This window comes from Ranitomeya variabilis, chromosome 2, assembly GCF_051348905.1.
Source record: "Ranitomeya variabilis isolate aRanVar5 chromosome 2, aRanVar5.hap1, whole genome shotgun sequence".
Classification (NCBI taxonomy): Eukaryota; Metazoa; Chordata; class Amphibia; order Anura; family Dendrobatidae; genus Ranitomeya; species Ranitomeya variabilis.
In genome coordinates this window covers 737237737-737258762 of record NC_135233.1, presented here as the reverse complement: position 1 = coordinate 737258762, position 21026 = coordinate 737237737, and the positions used below count along the sequence as shown (strand labels likewise).

Genomic DNA, 21026 nt, shown 5'->3' with positions numbered 1-21026 from the left:
GTATATACTGTACAGTTGCTAAGGTGGGGCCACGACATGGGATAATCACCACACCACCACGGGGATATGAACGCACACACAAAATGCGCCACACACTACCACGTGCTCAAACACATACACCACCCTCAGCGCACATTTCACCACACATACACCAACCTCGCCACATAAAAGTCGAAACACAAAAGTCGCCGCTCAAAACTCGCCACGCGCAAAACTCTCCACATGCAAAACTCGCCACACGTGCAAAACTCACCTCATGGAAAACTCGCCACACGCAAAACTTGCACACGCGGAAAAATTGCCACATGCACAAAAGTTGCAACACATGCAAAAGTTGCCTCACACAAAACTTGCACATACTCAAAAGGCACCACACATAAAACTCGCCACGCGCAAAACTCGCCATGCGCAGAACTTGCTGCACACAACTTGCTACACTAACCTGTCACATGCAACTCGACACAAAAAGTTGCTACACGCATGTCGCCACACGCAACTCAACACACACAACTTGACACACGAAACTCGCCCTAAAACACACACAAGTCTGGTATTATCCTTCAAAAATAAAAATCTGATTAATAAGCAGACAAACTACAAGAGCAACAAATGTACCATATAGGAATCCGGCAGCTGTCAGTCACATGACCAGTCTATTATGTGTGTGAGCTAATATATACTGCCAGTGGGCTTACTGTTGGCTGGGGATTTATCAGGCTGCCAATTTAGCTTACAAATACTGAGGTAAAAATACTGACCAAATAACGTGTGAACGAGGTCTAATACAGGAGGAGATGACATACAGATATATACTATATACAGGAGGAGAAGACACACAGGTATATACTATTTACAGGGGAGATGACACACAGGTATATACTATATACAGGAGGAGATGACACACAGATATATACTATATACAGGAGAGATGACACACAGGTATATACTATATAGAGGAGGAGATGACATACAGGTACATACTACATACAGGAGGAGATGACATACAGGTATATACTATATACAGGAGGAGATGACACACAGGTATATACTATATACAGGAGCAGATTACCTACAGGTATATAGTATATACAGGAGGAGATGACATACAGGTATATGCTATGTATAGGAGGAGATGACATACAGGTATATACTATATACAGGAGGAGATGACACACAGATATATACTATATATAGGTGAGATGACACACAGGTATATACTATATACAGGAGGAGATTACATACAGGTATATACTATATATAGGAGGAGATGACATACAGGTATATACTATATACAGGGGAGATGACATACAGGTATATACTATATACAGGAGATGACATACAGGTGTATACTATATATAAGGGAGATGACAAACATGTATATACTGAGGTGAAAATGAGAGGTGAGGGAAAATAGTGGAGTGATCGGAAAATGACAGATGTGAGGTCGAAATGACAAGTGTTAGGGGGGAATGAGAGGAGTGAGGGGGAAAATAAGAGGAGTGAGGGGGAAAATGAGAGGTGTGAGGGAGAAAATGAGAGGTGTGAGGGAGAAAATGAGAGATGTGAGGGGGAAAATGAAAGATGTGATGGGGAAAATGAGAGGCGTGATGGGAAAATAAGAGAAGTGAGGTGCTATAACTAACCACAGATATTTACTATGCCCAGGCAACGCCGGGCTCTTCAGCTAGTGTCCTATAAATGTCTGTTCTATTCCTGATCTAAGAATCTCGGCTTTCAGTTGAGATGAATCTGTGCTGCACTTTATTCACATGCTCAGTAGTAAAGCTCCTTCTCTACAGATGAGAGCAAAAAAGTACCGATCAACTTACTACATAGTGTATTGCATATTAACAATTTATTAAAGCTTTTTGTGTTCTAAAGTTGTATTCCAATAAATATATTTTATGTTTTATGTAAAAAGCTTAATTATTATATCATATTGTTGATTAAAAACCTGATGTTACCATTTTACTACAGTAAATGTGTCACTTAAACATGAGCCATGTAGTAGGGAGTCAGAGAAATTTGGCTTACCGACTCCATAGCCCTGCTTCAAACAACCCATTTAAGAAGCGACACATCCAATATATGATATAAAATAAGATTACTGTTTGGATGCTCCAGTATACAGAGTGGTTTAATAATGAAGAATGTGATGCATGATCGATGCTTGTGGTATTCACAACAATCTCATAAAAGGACTGTATCCCAATACATTGCATTAGACCCCCTAATGTGTTAGGGTGTGTGCTAAAGTCGTCTTTGTAGGTGGATTCTGCCATTAAAACCGCTGCATGGATGATTGAAAATATGCATTACTATGTAAAAATGACTTGCTGTGCCTATAGTCAGGTTTTTGAACATCATTAAACTGCTTCAGGATCCTAAAAATATGGGGCAACACGTTTTAGCTTGGTTCCTTTGCAGCATTGGAGTCCTGGGTTTAAATCCCACCAAGGACAACATCTGCAAGCAGTGTGTATGTTTTCTGTATTTGCGTGGGGTTCCTCCAGGTTCTCCGGTTTCCTCCCATATTCAAAAGGCATACTTATACAGTGATGATAATGTCTGTAAAGTGCTGCAAATATGAGACTCGCCTGCGCAGAAGATGGATGAAGTCTCTGCCCATAGGCAGAAGGGCGGATAAGGTTCACATAACCGTGCGAGTGGACGGCGCATGCACGCAATTAGGGTATGTGCACACGTATTCTTGAGGTCTGCGGATTTTTCCGCAGCAGATTTGTGAAAGCCGCAGTTAAAAGGCACTGCATTTTACCTGCGGATTTCCTGCGGAATTACCGCGGTTTTTGTACGGATTCCACTGCGGTTTTACATTATGGAGCAGGTGTAAAACCGCTGCAGATTCCGCACAAAGAATTGGCAGGCTGCGGAATGTAAATCGCTGCGTTTCCGCAGCATGTGCACTGCGGATTGTGTTTCCCATAGGTTTACATTGTACTGTAAACGCATGGGAAACTGCTGCGGACCCGCAGCTGCAGAAAAACGCTGCGGATCCGCAGCGTGTGAACATAGCCTTACAGCGCCGCAACTGCACATCACAGGCCAGTGTGACGTGCATGGGAAGGGGGTGATATTATAATGAAGAGAGGCGGCAGAGAATTCTTCCAGGCATCGTATGCCCCGGAGCCTAGAAGAAATCATTAACATAAAACATTATAACTGCTTTTCTCAACATCTAGACCACAGCTATGAGGCATACAGGTAAAACTGTGTGCACACTATGCGTTTTTGCGGCGTTTTTTTCTGCACCGAAATGGGCCAAAAACGCTATGGAATCCTTCTGCAAGTTAATTCAATGACAATCCTGAAGTGCTGTGCACATGATCAGTAAATTTCCTATGAGTACTTGTAATGCATTTCTTTTGCAACATGTCAATTCAATTTGTTTCTGCAGCGGTAACGCTACAGCCAATAAGACTGTCGGTCAGAGTGCTGTGGGGTCATGCTGTCAGATGTCAGTTCCATCCCGCAGCTGTGACCTGCGGTAACGCTACACCCAATAACACTGTCGGTCAGAGTGCTGCGGGGTCATGCTCTCAGATGTCAGTGTCACCCCGCAGCTGTGACCTGCGGTAACGCTACACCCAATAACACTGTCGGTCAGAGCGCTGTGGGGTCATGCTGTCAGATGTCAGTGTCACCCCGCAGCTGTGACCTGCGGTAACGCTACAGCCAATAAGACTATCGGTCAGAGTGCTGCGGGGTCATGCTCTCAGATGTCAGTGTCACCCCGCAGCTGTGACCTGCGGTAATGCTACAGCCAATGAGACTGTCGGTCAGAGAGCTGTGGGGTCATGCTGTCAGTATCACCCCGCAGCTGTGACCTGCGTTAATGCTACAGCCAATAAGACTGTCGGTCAGAGCTCTGTGGGGTCATGCTGTCAGATGTCAGAGTCACCCCGCAGCTGTGACCTGCGGTAACGCTACACCCAATAACACTGTCGGTCAGAGCACTGTGGGGTCATGCTGTCAGATGTCAGTGTCACCCCGCAGCTGTGACCTGCAGTAACGCTACAGCCAATAAGACTGTCGGTCAGAGCGCTGCGGGGTCATGCTGTCAGATGTCAGTGTCACCCCGCAGCTGTGACCTGCGGTAACGCTACAGCCAATAAGACTGTCGGTCAGAGTGCTGCGGGGTCATGCTGTCAGATGTCAGTGTCACCCCGCAGCTGTGACCTGCAGTAACGCTACAGCCAATAAGACTGTCGGTCAGAGCGCTGCGGGGTCATGCTGTCAGATGTCAGTGTCACCCCGCAGCTGTGACCTGCGGTAACGCTACAGCCAATAAGACTGTCGGTCAGAGTGCTGCGGGGTCATGCTCTCAGATGTCAGTGTCACCCCGCAGCTGTGACCTGCGGTAATGCTACAGCCAATAAGACTGTCGGTCAGAGCGCTGCGGGGTCATGCTGTCAGATGTCAGTGTCACCCCGCAGCTGTGACCTGCAGTAACGCTACAGCCAATAAGACTGTCGGTCAGAGCGCTGCGGGGTCATGCTGTCAGATGTCAGTGTCACCCCGCAGCTGTGACCTGCGGTAACGCTACAGCCAATAAGACTGTCGGTCAGAGGGCTGCGGGGTCATGCTGTCAGATGTCAGCGTCACCCCGCAGCTGTGACAAGTCAGCAGGCGTGGGTTGATGAGACTACTGCTCCAATGTCTGTTGTCACTGATAACAGGGGAGGGGAAGAATCGCTATGGGGAGAGGGGAGACTCCCGGACCCAGTAGCTGCTGCATCTCCCCCCCTCGGCGTGTACTTAAGTCAATAAGTTTTCCTGGTTTTTGAGGTAAAATTAGGTACCTCGGTTTATACTTGGCTCTGCTTATACTTGAGTATATATGGTAATATAAGAAGTGAAGGCACCACAAATATTATACAGAAAATAGCTCATCGGCAGATATTCATCTAGACGAGGCTTCTGTATTGAGTCTAGTGTAAGAACACAGTAACTTACCTGGCTGTATTCAGTAAAGGATGCTTAGTTCCCACCAGTTTTCGGACTTGCATTGCAATGTTGCTGAGTTCATCACTCAGAAGGCAACGGAGACTCATAAAGGACGTTGGATAACCCACTATTTTTTCTGCATCAGAAACAACTTTGCTCCACTGTGTCGTTGTAGGAGAGCCAGAAAAGAGGCTGATTTTCCTTCTTGTGCAAAAACCATTGGTACTGTGTCTAAAAATCCGCAGGGGCCATATAGCGCACTTCATCAAAGACATTGTATTGTGCACCTGGCAAAAACAGAAACATGTACAAATCATTATATATATATATATGTACTGTATATATATATATATATATATATATATATATATATATATATATATATATATATCTTTATATTTTATATACACACACATACAGGTATGCATATTTGTGCGTGCGTTCTGTATTAATTACTCCAATTGCTGCATAGATGAAGTACTGACCCCAGTGGCGGCTTGGCTGCGTCACTTACCCCTGGAGCACTTGTTGAAATATTGCAGTTTTGCTGTGGGGGGAAAAGCAGCTTTATACAGTGCTAGCAAAGTGAGCAAGCACTAAACCTGTGCAGATACCCTTAAAGGGTTTGTCTGACACAGCTCATTTCAGCATTGAGAGGTGAGGGGCGCTGATGACTGTGTGTCTACAAATACCTGCCAGGACAGGCATTGGGAGGTATAGTGCATCTGTTATATTCCTTAGTTCCTTTAAGAAAACGAATGTTGTCAATCTGTGTGTGCGTTCTATTAACAGCACCATTCATATATTCAGAGTGAATCTGACAGATAAACGCTACTAAACATGGGCAACAGAGAAGACAAGCAGGCTCCCTCATTCTAGTTACTTTTAGCTGAAATGCTGCCGCCCTAGCATTAAAAAGAACTGGGCACAGGAAGAAGTGTTCACTTGGTTCCTTGGTTGCTCGTCTTGATTTTTTAAATCAAACTAATACAAGTTAGAGGAGACCATCGTGGATCACACGATTTCATGCTGTAAGAAAAAGACATGGCTTATTCTACACTTGGTTGGAAGCGTTCATTCTTTTCATTAGGCTGTATTATTCAGATGACCGAGAATTAAAAACTGACCACGGGGTCTCCTGAACCAACCTTTGCAGCCTCATAGTCACATATGAATGTGGAGAGACTGAATTAAGAGGCCTGCAACCAGAGTCACAAATCATGGTCAATACATGGACTGCGGTACAAGGACGGGAGAATGAAGCCACCGCATTTCCATTGCTTTTGTGTTTCAAGTGGGATTGTTTGTGGTGTTTCTTTTGCGGTTTTTGTTTTTACAGCAGCAGGTGTTAATCAATTACAGGACCATTTTCAGTTTCCTATGTTACAGAATTGTATCTGTAAAACTTGGATGTTATGCTGTGCGTCTCCATATGGCATCCGATAGTTTTACGCACCCATAGACCTGAATGAGGGAGTCTCATCTGATTTACACAAGAAACTAATGCATGCTGCGATTGTTTTCACATGCTAATTCGGTCAGTGAAAAAAAATCGGTTATCTGCACTGCCCCAGTAAATAACATTGGTCCAAGTGCAGCCCATTTGTTTTCACAAACAAGACTCGAACCAAAACTACGGTCCCGTGATCAAGCCCTAAACCAATGCATGGCGCATGGGAAAACAAACTACTGTATTAATGTCTAACAATAACACACTGAAAAGTTTCTAAATAGGCACTATGTTTTTGATGTGTTTTTTTTTGTCTGTTCATTCTTACATCAGTTTGACAATGATGGCAAAATAAATGAAACTTCTGAAATCACATTCACAAGGTGTGTGTTTCTTTCATGCGTTTTTGACATACAGTACGGTTTTTAAAAAAAATGCAGCATGTCAATTAGCGTTTTACCATAGTTATTACCCATTGAGATCAAAATGGGATGGCACCAAAAAAAAACCTATCCCAAAAACGCAGACCTGCATCAAAACAAATGTGTCTAATTTCCATAGTGCATTTCTGGCCACAATCTGCAGAAAAAAATGCATCAAAAACGTTACATGTGAACATACCCTGTTACTCTGTTCGTATGATTTATTTCTTTACAACCAAGTTGGGTGTTCAGTGGCATATAAAAGTTTGAGCACCCCTAGTCAAAATTAAGTTGAAGATGAAATCATCATCTATCAAATATATATAGTCTTTTTTTTTTTCATTTTAAAAATTACAAAAAGGTAAATGGGTTAAAGCAAAAGTTTGGGCACCCTGCATGGTTAGTACCTCTTTTGAAACTATCACAGCTTGTAATTTGCATTTTGTAGCCAGCCAAGAGTCTTTCATGTCTTGTTTGAGTGATTTTCATTTCATCCATTATCCCTTGAAAACTTCTTCCATTTCTCTGAGATTCCTGGGTCGTCTTGCATGCACTGCTTTTTTAAGGTCTGGCCACAGATTTTCAATGATGTTCAGATTAGGGAATTGTGAGGGCCATTGGAAAACCTTCAGCTGCTTTTTTGGCACAAGGTTAGAGGAGGCTGGGTTTTTATAAAGCTGGGAAATTTGCATCACCTGACCTTTCCTAACGACGATAATGAACAAACCATAACCCTATAAGGCCGGGATCACACATACGTGAGATACGGCCGTGTCTCGCAGGTGAAAACCCAGCTCTGGCGCCGGGCAGTCCGGAGCGGAGCGTGCAGCTCCATGTATTGCTGTGCGGCTGCACACTCCGCTCCAGAGTGCAAGCGCCAGAGCTGGGTTTTCACCTGCGAGACTCGGTCGTATCTCACGTATGTGTGATCCAGACCTATGGCTATGTGCACACGTTGCGGATTGGGTTGCAGAATTTTCTGCACAAAATCTGCATCTCCTGGCAGAAAACGCAGGTGTGTGATTTGACGTCTTTTTTATGCGGATTTTGTGCGTTTTTGTTGCGGATATTATGCGTTTTTTACCCCTGCGGATTTCTATAATGGAAGGGGTCAGAAATGCTGCAGTTCCGCACAAAAGAAGTGACATGCTACTTCTTTTGTTCCGCAGCGGTTTTCATGTGGATTTTTCCGCACCATTAGCACAGCTATTTTGTTTCTATTGATTTCGCGGAAAAATCCGCTGCGGATCCGCACTAAATCCGCATTGTGTGCACACAGCCAAAGGGAGGCAATGTATTTTCGCCGAGTTCAATCACGCAGTTAAATCTGCATGTGTTCATTGAAGCACACAGATTTATCACATCCAATGCATCCTATTGTGGAAATTGATATGCTGCAGCTTGTAAACCCACAGCACAGGTGAGTTTACGCAGCATCAAACCGAAGCACAGTGGGCATGGGATTTCTATAAATCTCATCCACTGTGTTTGCACTGTATAAGGCCTGTCCCACACGTCCAGATAATTCCGGTACCGGAAAAATCGGTACCGGAGTTATCCGTGTCCGTGTGCTCACGTGGCACATCAGTGTGGCACACGTGCGGCAGCCGTGTGCCGCCCGTGTGCCGACTGGGTACCACACGGACCGTGCAGGAGACAGCTAGAGATAAGCACTGTCCCCTGCATCTGGTGCTGAAGCCGCCATTCATTTCTTCTCTCCAGCAGCGTTCGCTGGAGAGAAGATATGAAAAATCATTATTTTTTTGTGTGTGTGTTTAAAATAAAGATCCCTGTCACCACCCCCCTCCCACCACCTGTGCGCCCGCCCGCTGGAAATAAAATACTCACCCGGCTCCCTCGCTGCTTCTTCCTGTATGAGCGGTCACGTGGTGCCGCTCATTACAGTGATGAATATGCGGCTCCAACCCTATGGGAGGTGGAGCCGCATATTCATCACTGTAATAAGCGGCACCACGTGACCGCTCATACAGGAAGAAGCTGCGGCGCTGAGAGGAAGCAGCGAGGGTGCCGGGTGAGTATTTTACTTCCAGCGGGCGGGCGCACAGGGGGTGGGAGGGGGGTGGTGACAGGGATCTTTATTTTAAACACACAAAAAAATGATTTTTCATATCTTCTCTCCAGCGAACGCTGCTGGAGAGAAGAAATGAATGGCGGCTTCAGCACCTCGCTGGGGGGACAGTACTTACTGTAGCGCTGTCTCCTGCACGGCACAAGGACTGCACACGGACAGCATCCGTGTGCGGTAGGTGTTTTACATGGACCCATTGACTTTAATGGGTCCGTGTGATCCGTGCGCTCCCACGAACACTGACATGTCTCCGTGTTTTGCACACGGACACACGGTCCGCAAAAAATCAATGACATGTGCAGAGACACATTGATTTTAATGTGTCTACGTGTGTCAGTGTCTCCGGTACGTGAGAAAACTGACACCTCACGTACCGGAGCCACTGACGTGTGAAACCGGCTTAACACAGGGTTTTGGACACAGCGCAGGTGAACTGCTATTTCAGATCGTGGGCACATACCCTTACAAGCTAATTAAGGTCGGAAACCTTGGTCAAAGTTATTTGAGCACAAAAATCTCCAAGGGTGCACAAACATTTGCATTTTTGTAATTTTTAAAATGAAAAAAAAAAAAAAAAAGACAATATTTTTTTCCTAAAATACAAAGGAGATGTGTTATCTTTAACTTAAGACCTTTTAGAGATCTTTTCATCTTCAACCTTGCTTAACTTTTCATAACAGTAATTTTGACCAGGGGTGCCCAAACTTTACATGCCACTGTATGTACAAGAGACTTTTTTGTTGCACATTCAATACTGCATCATGGAGATCTTTTCTACCTGTGGAAAACGCTATGTCGGCGTAAGGAGACTTCAACTGACGAAGCCGTACGGGTTACGGCGATACGCGTGGGGTCATTCCGGGGTCCCCCACTCATATCCCCTGCTGTTTGAACGTTCCTGCCTGGGTCATTTTTTCCGGGCTTTCCTGCTCTGAGTCTTTTCTGGTACATTTGGCCATTTTTGGCTATTACTCCTTCAGTTGTTCATCAGTCATTGGTTATCATTCTCAATCCTATCTGACTGACCTGCTACTCACAGCGCTCATAGTATAAACCCAGGTTTTTGGGTGTTTCTTACATTTACCCTAATTGTAGCGATGCTCTGTGCTGGTTCTCCAACACAGAGTTTTTTCTTCCTTATTTGGTCCCTTTTAGGGTATACTAGGGATCGTCCAAATTTTGACATGTCCTGATTACTGACATCCCAGGGTGCATTGGATAAATAGTTATTAGGAGCTATTGCCTCAGGGTTATAAGATTGCATTACACTTATTGTAGCTGTTTATAGCAGTGGGTTTGAGTGGCTGTTCTCATATGTTTTTACTTGTGTTTTCTGTTTCTGTAATTGTGGGTCAATAAAATTATTATATTTTATTATTTTGGTGTAGTATGCATGCCTTACAGTAGTGCTTTTCTTCTTTTCGGCATCTGGAGATTTCTACGACACGCAAAGCTCCTCTTGGAATTGAAATATGCAATTTGCCTCTTCAGAGAGGACATGAACTCTAGTGCCACCTATTGAATGTAGTAATCCTAAGAGTCTTTATGCAAATTCGGCACTCTGAATGAGCAGAAACTTTACCCCTCAGACCACTTGTCAGAGGCCTCTAACCCAGCCACATTAGATCTCCCGTTTTGCACTGATGAGGGGAAAACACTCCAAAACATGTCTTCAAATGAGTGTCTGGTTTTGCTTCTTATCCCAAGTCACGTGGCAAGGCTCATTAAGGCCACGTTCACATGCTCAGTATTTGGTGAGCTTTTTACCTCAGTACCTGTAAGCCAAAACCAGGAGTGGGTGATAAATACAGAAGTGGTGCATATGTTTCTATTATACTTTTCCTCCGACTGTTCCACTCCTGATTTTGGCTTACAAATACTGATGTAAAATACTGACCAAATAATGATAATGTGACAGTGGCCTAAAGGATTGATATTGACTTTTAAGATTGCTACATTCAATAAGTGGAGCTAGAGTTCCTGTCCTCTTCCTCTCGGAAGAGGCAATTTGCATATTTCAACACTGCATCAAAAACAGCAAGAGGTTTTATGGTGAATTGCTGCAGATTTTAGCCATATGGTTTTACAGGTAAAAATTTAAAATAGCTGCATTAACCTCTAAAAACAGTGCATCTACTAACTAGAACACAAAAAATGCACCAATCCACAGTAGTATTGCAACAGGATTTTGATGTGCGGACAGTCACATCTCTTGCAAACACCTTTTAACACCTTGGCAAGGGCCTCTGTAGATGGATGGCAGCTGTGTGCCATCACTATATGGACTGGGTTCAATCTGAGAGTAACTTGTGATTGGAGCTAGGCCGCACTCAGACATGTTTGTTCAAATACGCATAAAAATGGTCCAAGTGTCATCAGTATTTTGGATGTCAGATTCATCAGTGTTTGGACATTGTTAGTTTTTACCATCAGTGTTTCATCAGGAAAAATTACAAAGCTTCTCCTATCCTTTTCATGCTTGACATGTGCAAACTCATAATGACCTGGAGAATCATAATGACATGTCAGTTATAGCATTTGGTGAACATGATAAAAAAAAAAAGAACCTAAAAAACAATTGTGGAATTGTTCTTTTCTTTTGCAATTTCACCGCACTTTGATTTTTTACAGTCTGCGCTGTAAGGTTTTTTTTTTTACGGCATGCGCAGTTTGCGCTGCCCTTCGACTCACATCACATGATCGGAACTTACAGCGCAGGCGCCGGGGACGTTAATGAAGGAAGCAGAGGGGCTAAGGGATGGTTGGGAGGTGTTTGTGTACGGGAGGCATGTCTTTTCCCCCCAAAAAAAGACATGCCCCCCCGGACAGTCTACAGGTAAGGCAGGCAAATTATAAAAACGAATATTTCAGCGTTGGAAGGGACCCCAACTAAAAGAGCCACCTTGACAGAATGCAGCATTAGTGCTGCACAAGGTGGCTCTTTTAGTTAAAACCGCCGGGGGAGGGGGTGACAGGTTCCCTTTAACTCGCCCTCTGATGATGGCTCCGTGCTCCCAGTTCCCCCATGGCTCTTCCTGTGTCCGTGCCAACATCCGATCATGTGATTGGCACAGCATAGTGATGTCATCACTGTGTGCCCAGGTCACATGATCTGATGCCTGGAAAACAGGAAGCACAAACGACGAGCTGGGACATGGATCCATCATCAGAAGGTGAATTACGGTAAGTGTTTGTTATTTTATCATGTGCATGCCAGCAGGGGGGCATATAGTGACCGGGGAGCATGTGCGTGCCAGTAGGGGGGCATACAGCGACCGGGGGGCCATGTGCGTGCCAGCAGGGGGCATATAGAGAGAGGGGGGCCATGTGCATGCCAGCAGGGGGGGGCATATAGTGACCAGGGGGCCATGTGAGTGCCAGCAGGGAACATATAGAATGACCAGGGGAGCATGTGCGTGCCAGCAGGGGGGCATATAGTGACCGGGGGGGCCATGTGCGTGCCAGCAGGATGGGATATGGGGGGCAGTGTGCCAGCAGCACAGGGGGGCAATGTGCCAGGATGGGGGTTGTGCCAGGATGGGGGTTATATAGATACCAGGATGAGGGACATATATATGATTTGTAAGACGGATACTGGCATTATAAGACAAACCCCCATTTAACATAAAATTATTTTTTTCTGTATTTCTTCACCAAATTTGGGGGTGCGTCTTATAATCAGGTGCATCTTATAAAGCGAAAAATATAGTATGTATGAAAAACAAAAATAAAAATTTAGATGACCCCCATATATTACAAACATAAATAGCAGAATGCAAATAAAGATTTGTTATTGCCATGTGCAGAATTGCCCAAAGTAATAAAATCTAAAAATTCACTAACACTGAAACAATTTTTTTTTGTTTACCTTCTTTAAGATGAAAAAAGCCATGTGCACACGTTGTGGATTTTGCTGCAGATCCGCAGCGGATTTGACGCTGCGGATCTGCAGCTGTTTTCCATGCGGTATACAGTACCATGTAAACATATGGAAAACAAAATCCGCAGTGCCCATGCTGTGGAAAAAAACACGCAAAAACGCAGCAGTGTTTTTTCCGCAGCATGTCAATTCTTTGTGCGGATTCCGCAGCGATTTACACCTGCTCCTCAATAGGAATCCGCAGGCGTAAAAACGCAGGTGGAATCCACACAAAAAGCGCGGGTAATCCGCAGTGCGGTTTACCTGTGGATTTTGCAAAAACAGTGTGAAAAAGTCCGCACACCAATCCGCAACGTGTGCACATAGTAAACAAAACAATGTGTGCACATAGCCAAACAGCTATCACATCATATGCACCACAAGCTAGTATCAATAAACACTACAGCTCGGCATGCAAAACTACGCGCCCTCACACAGGTATCCCGACAAAAGAATGAAAACATTATGGGATGCAGACTATAACAAAAACAAACCAAGTTAGTTTTTTTCTAATACAGCACATATTTTTTAACCACAGAAATAGAAAAAGAAACCTTATAAGGCTACGTTCACATTAGCGTTGTGCGCTGCAGCGTCGGGCGCTGCAGCGTCGCCGCATGCGTCATGCGCCCATATATTTAACATGGGGACGCATGGACATGCGTTGTGCTGCGTTTTGTGACACATGCGTCTTTTTGGGCGCACGCGTCAGGGCGCAGAGGATGCAGCAAGTTGCATTTTTTTTGCGTCCAAAATCATGCAAAAAAAGGACGCATGCGTCACAAAACAATGCGTTTTGCATGCGTTGTGCGTTGCGTCACCGACGCGTCGCCGACGCAACACACAACAACGCAAATGTGAACGTAGCCTAAATCTGGCATTGTCACAACCATAGTGACCCAGAAAATCATATTGCCAGATCATTTTACCGCACAATGAAAGTCATAAAAAAAAAAAAAAATGTTGGAATTATGGAGGGGCTTTCTTATTTGGTAAAATAACACTACAACTTATCCCGCAAGAACTCATATGTCAATGGAAAAGGGGGAGGAAAAAGTGAAGGTGTGCGCCTCTCGCCCATTCATTTTAAGTGGTACCAGGTTTAGGAGTCATCCTCCAGGTACGTGATAGGGGATAGCTTTCTGATTCAGAGACCGAGGTTCTGAAGAGCTCACTGTGAATAGAGAAGTGGTCGTTCATGCGCACCGCCGGAGACGGTCTAGGTCAGAGGTGTCAAACTGCATTCCTCGAGGGCCGCCAACAGGTCATGTTTTCAGGATTTCCTTGTATTGCACAGGTGATAATTTAATCACCTGCACAGAATGATTCCAGCACCTTGTGGAATGCTAAGGAAATCCTGAAAACATGACCTGTTGGCGGCCCTCGAGGAATGCAGTTTGACACCTCTGGTCTAGGTGGTCCTATTACAAATGAATGGGACTGCAGTACATAGGATGGACCTCCGCTCTGCCCACCTGGGGTGCTACAGAGCTCTGGTTCTTCTCAGAATCGGTTGGAGTCCCAGCGATCAAGAAGTCATCCTCTGTCCTAAGAACAGATAACTGCCAAACTAGGGACGACCAGTTTAAATGGTTAAAAGAAAACCTGACAGCTCCATTATACTGGCTTTATGGACACATTGATTCCACCATTTGTGAACAGCTCAAAACGAGAACATGACAGACCCGAGTATAAGGCGATGGGACACGGTGGTGGCTCTGGCTCACGTGTGTACAGAAGCCCGGGCAGGCCATGACTATGAAGGTCACAGCTGATGTGTGCCAGCACCACGTGCTCGAGGTCAGTACCGTGCAGCTAAGTGTACAGACATGCGCACTGAGCAGATTTGGGAGACGTCCACATTACTCAATCCCTCCGCACTTTTACCATTGGCAGCCCGCCCCTGTACACACTATGCAGACACACCGCCAAAGAGGTTAACAAGCTGCTGGAAGCAACGGGAGAGTCTTATTTTATTACACCGGAGATAACAGAAAGCCCGGCAGACACGTGACACTCTCCGAACAAACCGAACACTCGCGGCGTACCGGCATCTGTCACACGTGAACTATACTCACCGCGCATGCGCTCGGAGAATACGTAGCAACGCGAGATTGCTTAGCTCGCCACATCTCTTCCCGCCGGAGGACGCGGGATTTCCTGGAGCGTGCGTAGTAGAGTTCTTTCCACAAGAATTCTTTAGTCATGCGCAATTAAACAGCCATAGAATAGAACAGCAGCGGAATGAGGAAAGGAGGAGAGGTTGTGTCCAGTGAGAGAAGGGACATCTGGGCGGTGGGGCATAGGTAATAGGTTAGGGCATAGCCTATAGGATAGGGTATAAGTTATGGGGTAGGGCATCGGCTATAGGGTGGGGCATAGGTTATAGGTTAGGGTATAGCCTATAGCAGAGGTCCCCAACCTTTTTTGCACCAGGGACCGGCTTTAACCCCTTCATGACCTTGCCGTTTTTTGCAATTCTGACCAGTGTCCCTTTATGAGGTAATAACTCAGGAACGCTTCAACGGATCCTAGCGATTCTGAGATTGTTTTTTCGTGACATATTGGGCTTCATGTTAGTGGTAAATTTAGGTCGATAATTTCTGAGTTTATTTGTGAAAAAAACGGAAATTTGGCAAAAATTTTGAAAATTTCGCAATTTTCACATTTTGAATTTTTATTCTGTTAAACCAGAGAGTTATGTGACACAAAATAGTTAATAAATAACATTTCCCACATGTCTACTTTACATCAGCACAATTTTGGAAACAAATTTTTTTTTTGCTAGGAAGTTATAAGGGTTAAAATTTGACCAGTGATTTCTCATTTTTACAACAAAATTTACAAAACCATTTTTTTTAGGGATCACCTCACATTTGAAGTCAGTTTGAGGGTTCTATATGGCTGAAAATACCCAAAAGTGACACCATTATAAAAACTGCACCCCTCAAGGTGCTCAAAACCACATTCAAGAAGTTTATTAACCCTTCAGGTGTTTCACAGCAGCAGAAGCAACATGGAAGTAAAAAATGAACATTTAACTTTTTAGTCACAAAAATGATCTTTTAGCAAAAAATTTTTTATTTTCCCAAGGGTAAAAGGAGAAACTGGACCACGGACGTTGTTGTCCAATTTGTCCTGAGTACGCTGATACCTCATATGTGGGGGTAAACCACTGTTTGGGCGCACGGCAGGGCTCGGAAGGGAAGGAGCGCCATTTGACTTTTTCAATGAAAAATTGGCTCCAATCTTTAGCGGACACCATGTCGCGTTTGGAGAGCCCCCGTGTGCCTAAACATTGGAGCTCCCCCACAAGTGACCCCATTTTGGAAACTAGACCCCCCAAGGAACTTATCTAGAAGCATAGTGAGCACTTTAAACCCCCAGGTGCTTCACAAATTGATCCGTAAAAATGAAAAAGTACTTTTTTTTCACGAAAAAATTATTTTAGCCTCAATTTTTTCATTTTCACATGGGCAACAGGATAAAATGGATCCTAAATTTTGTTGGGCAATTTCTCCTGAGTACACCAATACCTCACATGTGGGGGTAAACCACTGTTTGGGCACATGGTAAGGCTCGGAAGGGAAAGAGCGCCATTTGACTTTTTGAATGAAAAATTATCTCCATCGTTAGCGGACACCATGTCGCGTTTGGAAAGCCCCTGTGTGCCTAAACATTGGAGCTCCCCTACAAGTGACCCCATTTTGGAAACTAGACCCCCCAAGGAACTCATCTAGAGGCATAGTGAGCACTTTAAACCCCCAGGTGCTTCACAAATTGATCCGCAAAAATGAAAAAGTACTTTTTTTTCACACAAAATTTCTTTTAGCCTCAATTCTTTCATTTTCACATGGGCAACAGGATAAAATGGATCCTAAAATTTGTTGGGCAATTTCTCCTGAGTATGCCGATACCTCATATGTGGGGGTAAACCACTGTTTGGGTGCACGGCAAGGCTCGGAAGGGGAGGCGTGCCATTTGACTTTTTGAATGGAAAATTAGCTCCAATCGTTAGCGGACACCATGTCGCGTTTGGAGAGCCCCTGTGTGCCTAAACATTGGAGCTCCCCTACAAGTGACCCCATTTTGGAAACTAGACCCCCCAAGGAACTTATCTAGATGCATAGTAAACACTTATAACCCCCAGGTGCTTCACAGAAGTTTATAACGCAGAGCCGTGAAAATAAAAAAATAATTTTTCTTTCCTCAAAAATGATTTTTAGCCCAGAATTTTTTATTTTCCCAAGGGTAATAGGAGAAATTGGACCCCAAATGTTGTTGTCCAGTTTGTCCTGAGTACGATGATACCCCATATGTGGGGGTAAACCACTGTTTGGGCGCACGGCAGGGCTCGGAAGGGAAGGCACGCCATTTGGCTTTTTGAATGGAAAATTAGCTCCAATCATTAGCGGACACCATGTCGCGTTTGGAGAGCCCCTGTGTGCCTAAACATTGGAGCTCCCGCACAAGTGGCCCCATTTTGGAAACTAGACCTCCCAAGGAACTAATCTAGATGTGTGGTGAGCACTTTGAACCCCCAAGTGCTTCACAGAAGTTTATAACGCAGAGCCATGAAAATAAAAAATAATTTTTCTTTTCTCAAAAATGATTTTTTAGCCCACAATTTTTTATTTTCCCAAGGGTAATAGGAGAAATTGGACCCCAAAAGTTGTTTTCCAGTTTCTCCTGAGTACGATGATACCCCATATGTGGGGGTAAACCACTGTTTTGGCACACGTCGGGGTTCGGAAGGGAAGTAGTGATGTTTTGAAATGCAGACTTTGATGGAATGCTCTGCGGGCGTCAGGTTGCGTTTGCAGAGCCCCTGATGTGCCTAAACAGTAGGAACTCCCCACAATTGACTCCATTTTGGAAACTAGACCCCCAAGGGAACTTATCTAGATGTGTAGTGAGCACTTTGAACCCCCAAGTGCTTCACAGAAGTTTATAACGCAGAGCCGTGAAAATAAAAAATGTGTTTCCTTTCCTCAAAAATATTTTTTTAGCCCAGAATTTTTTTATTTTTGCAAGAGTAACAGGAGAAATTGGACCCCAAAAGTTGTTGTCCAGTTTCTCCTGAGTACGCTGATACCCCATATGTGGGGGTAAACCACTGTTTGGGTACATGCCGGGGCTCGGAAGGGAAGTAGTGACGTTTTGGAATGCAGACTTTGATGGAATGGTCTGCGGGCATCATGTTACGTTTGCAGAGCCCCTGATATGCCTAAACAGTAGAAACCCCCCACAAGTGACCCCATTTTGGAAACTAGACCCCCCAAGGAACTTATCTAGATGTGTGGTGAGCACGTTCAACCCCCAAGTGCTTCACAGAAGTTTACAACGCAGAGCCGTGAAAATAAAAAATCATTTTTCTTTCCTCAAAAAAGATGTTTTAGCAAGCAATTTTTTATTTTCACAAGGGTAACAGGAGAATTTGGACCCCAATATTTGTTGCCCAGTTTGTTGTGAGTACGCTGATACCCCATATGTGGGGGTAAACCACTGTTTGGGCACACGTCAGGGCTCGGAAGGGAAGTAGTGACATTTGAAATGCAGACTTTGATGGAATGGTCTGCGGGCGTCACATTGCATTTGCAGAGCCCCTGATGTGCCTAAACAGTAGAAACAGCCCACAAGTGACCCCATTTTGGAAACTAGACCCCCGAAGGAACTTATCTAGATGTGTGGTGAGCACTTTCAACCCCCAAGTGCTTCACAGAAGTTTATAACGCAGAGCCGTGAAAATAAAAAATAATTGTTCTTTCCTCAAAAATTATGTTTTAGCAAGTAATTTTTTATTTTTGCAAGGGTAACAGGAGAAATTGGACCCCAACAGTTGTTGCCCAGTTTGTCCTGAGTACGCTGGTACCCCAAATGTGGGGGTAAACCACTGTTTGGGCGCACGTCGGGGCTTGGAAGGGCGGGAGCACCATTTGACTTTTTGAACGCAAGATTGGCTGGAATCAATGGTGGCGCCATGTTGCGTTTGGAGACCCCTGATGTGCCTAAAACAGTGGAAACCCCTCAATTCTAACTTCAACACTTACCCCAACACACCCCTAATCCTAATCCCAACTGTAGCCATAACCCTAATCACAACCCTAACCCCAACACACCCCTAACCACAACCCTAACCGCAACACAACCGTAACCCTAATTCCAACCCTAATCCTAACCCTAATCCCAACCGTAACCCTAATCCCAACCCTAACCACAACTGTAACCCCAACACACCCCTAACCCTATCCGTAACCCTAACCACAAGCCTATTCTTAACCCTATTTCCAACCCTAGCCCTAATTCCAACCCTAACCCTAAGGGTATGTGCCCACGTTGCGGATTCGTGTGAGATTTTTCCGCACGATTTTTGAAAAATCTGCAGCTAAAAGGCACTGCGTTTTGCCTGCGGATTTACAGCAGATTTCCAGTGTTTTTTTGTGCGGATTTCACCTGCGGATTCCTATTGAGGAACAGGTGTAAACCGCTGCGGAATCCGCACAAAGAATTGACATGCTGCGGAAAATACAATGCAGCGTTTCTGCACGGAATTTTCCGCACCATGGGCACAGCAGATTTGGTTTTCCTTAGGTGTACATGGTACTGTAAACCTGATGGAAAACTGCTTCGAATTCGCAGCGGCCAATCCGCTGCGGATCCGCGGCCAATCCGCTGCCAATCCGCTGCGGATCCGCGGCCAATCCGCTGCCAATCCGCTGCAGATCCGCGGCCAATCCGCTGCCAATCCGCTGCAGATCCGCGGCCAATCTGCTGCGGATCCGCTGCCGATCCGCGGCGGATCCGCGGCCAATCCGCTGCCAATCCGCTGCAGATCCGCGGCCAATCCGCTGCCAATCCGCTGCAGATCCGCGGCCAATCTGCTGCGGATCCGCTGCCGATCCGCTGCGGATCCGCGGCCAATCCGCTGCCAATCCGCTGCAGATCCGCGGCCAATCCGCTGCCAATCCGCTGCAGATCCGCGGCCAATCTGCTGCGGATCCGCTGCCGATCCGCTGCGGATCCCCGGCGGATCCGCGGTCAATCCGCTGCCAATCCGCTGCAGATCCGCGGCCAATCTGCTGCGGATCCGCTGCGGATCCGCGGCCAATCCGCTGCAGATCCGCGGCCAATCCGCTGCCAATCCGCTGCAGATCCGCGGCCAATCTGCTGCGGATCCGCTGCCGATCCGCGGCGGATCCGCGGCCAATCCGCTGCAGATCCGCGGCCAATCCGCTGCGGATCCACTGCGGATCCGCGGCCGATCCGCTGCGGATCCGCGGCCGATCCGCTGCGGATCCGCTGCGATCCGTGGCGGATCCGCGGCCGATCCGCTGCGGATCCGCGGCCGATCCGCTCTGTGTGCACATGCCATAACCCTACCCCTAACCCTAACCCTACCCCTAACCCTACCCCTAGTTCTAACCCTAACCCTAGTGGTAAAAGAAAAAAAAATATTTTCTTTATTTTATTATTGTCCCTACCTATGGGGGTGATAAAGGGGGGGGTTTATTTATTATTTTTTTATTTTGATCGCTGTGGTAGAACCTACCACAGCGATCAAAATGTACCTGTAACGAATCTGCCAGCCTGCAGATTCGGCGGGCGTACTGAGCATGCGCCCGCCATTTTCCAAGATGGCGGCGCCCAGCGAGGAGACGGCCGGACACCGGGAGGATCGGTAAGTATGAGGGGGTGGTGGGGGGGTGGATCGGAGCACAGGGGGGGGGATCGGAGGACGGGGGGAGCGGACAGGAGCACGGGGGAGCGGACAGGAGCACGGGGGAGCGAACAGGGGGACGGAGGGGGGTACCTGACAGAACGGACGACTGGGGAGGAGATCGGGGGCGGTGGGGGGGGCCAGTACATGATTTCCAGCCATGGCAGATGCTATTGCAGCATCGGCCATGGCTGGATTGCAATATTTCACCATTTTCATAGGTGAAATATTGCAAATTGCTCTGATTGGCTGTTGCACTTTCAACAGCCAATCAGAGCGATCGTAGCCACGTGGGGGCAAAGCCACCCCCCCTAGGCTGAAGTACAACTCCCCCTCTCCCTGCAGATCGGGTAAAATAGGAATTAACCCTTTCACCCGATCTGCAGGGATGCGATCATTCCATGACGCCGCATAGGCGTCATGGGTCGGGAAGGGGTTAAGCAAGACCAGTTTTCCATGGCCCG

General features: G+C 45.9%; 1 protein-coding gene across 3 annotated transcripts in view; it reads right to left on the bottom strand.

Annotated features, from left to right (window-relative positions):
• The window catches only part of PDSS2 (decaprenyl diphosphate synthase subunit 2), a 392099-nt gene extending 376895 nt beyond the window's left edge, over positions 1-15204 (bottom strand). The window contains exons 1-2 of one of the 3 annotated variants that reach the window (XM_077289618.1): positions 14924-15204; positions 4975-5252 (exon numbers count right to left, since the gene is read on the bottom strand). In XM_077289618.1, coding sequence (XP_077145733.1) covers positions 4975-5252; positions 14924-15052 — 407 coding nt within the window. In that variant the 5' untranslated portion in view covers positions 15053-15204. Of the gene's footprint in view, positions 1-4974; positions 5253-14320; positions 14492-14530; positions 14657-14923 lie in introns of those variants that run through there. The other 2 variants (XM_077289619.1, XM_077289621.1) reach the window with 2 other exon arrangements.
• Between the last annotated feature and the right edge of the window lie 5822 nt (positions 15205-21026).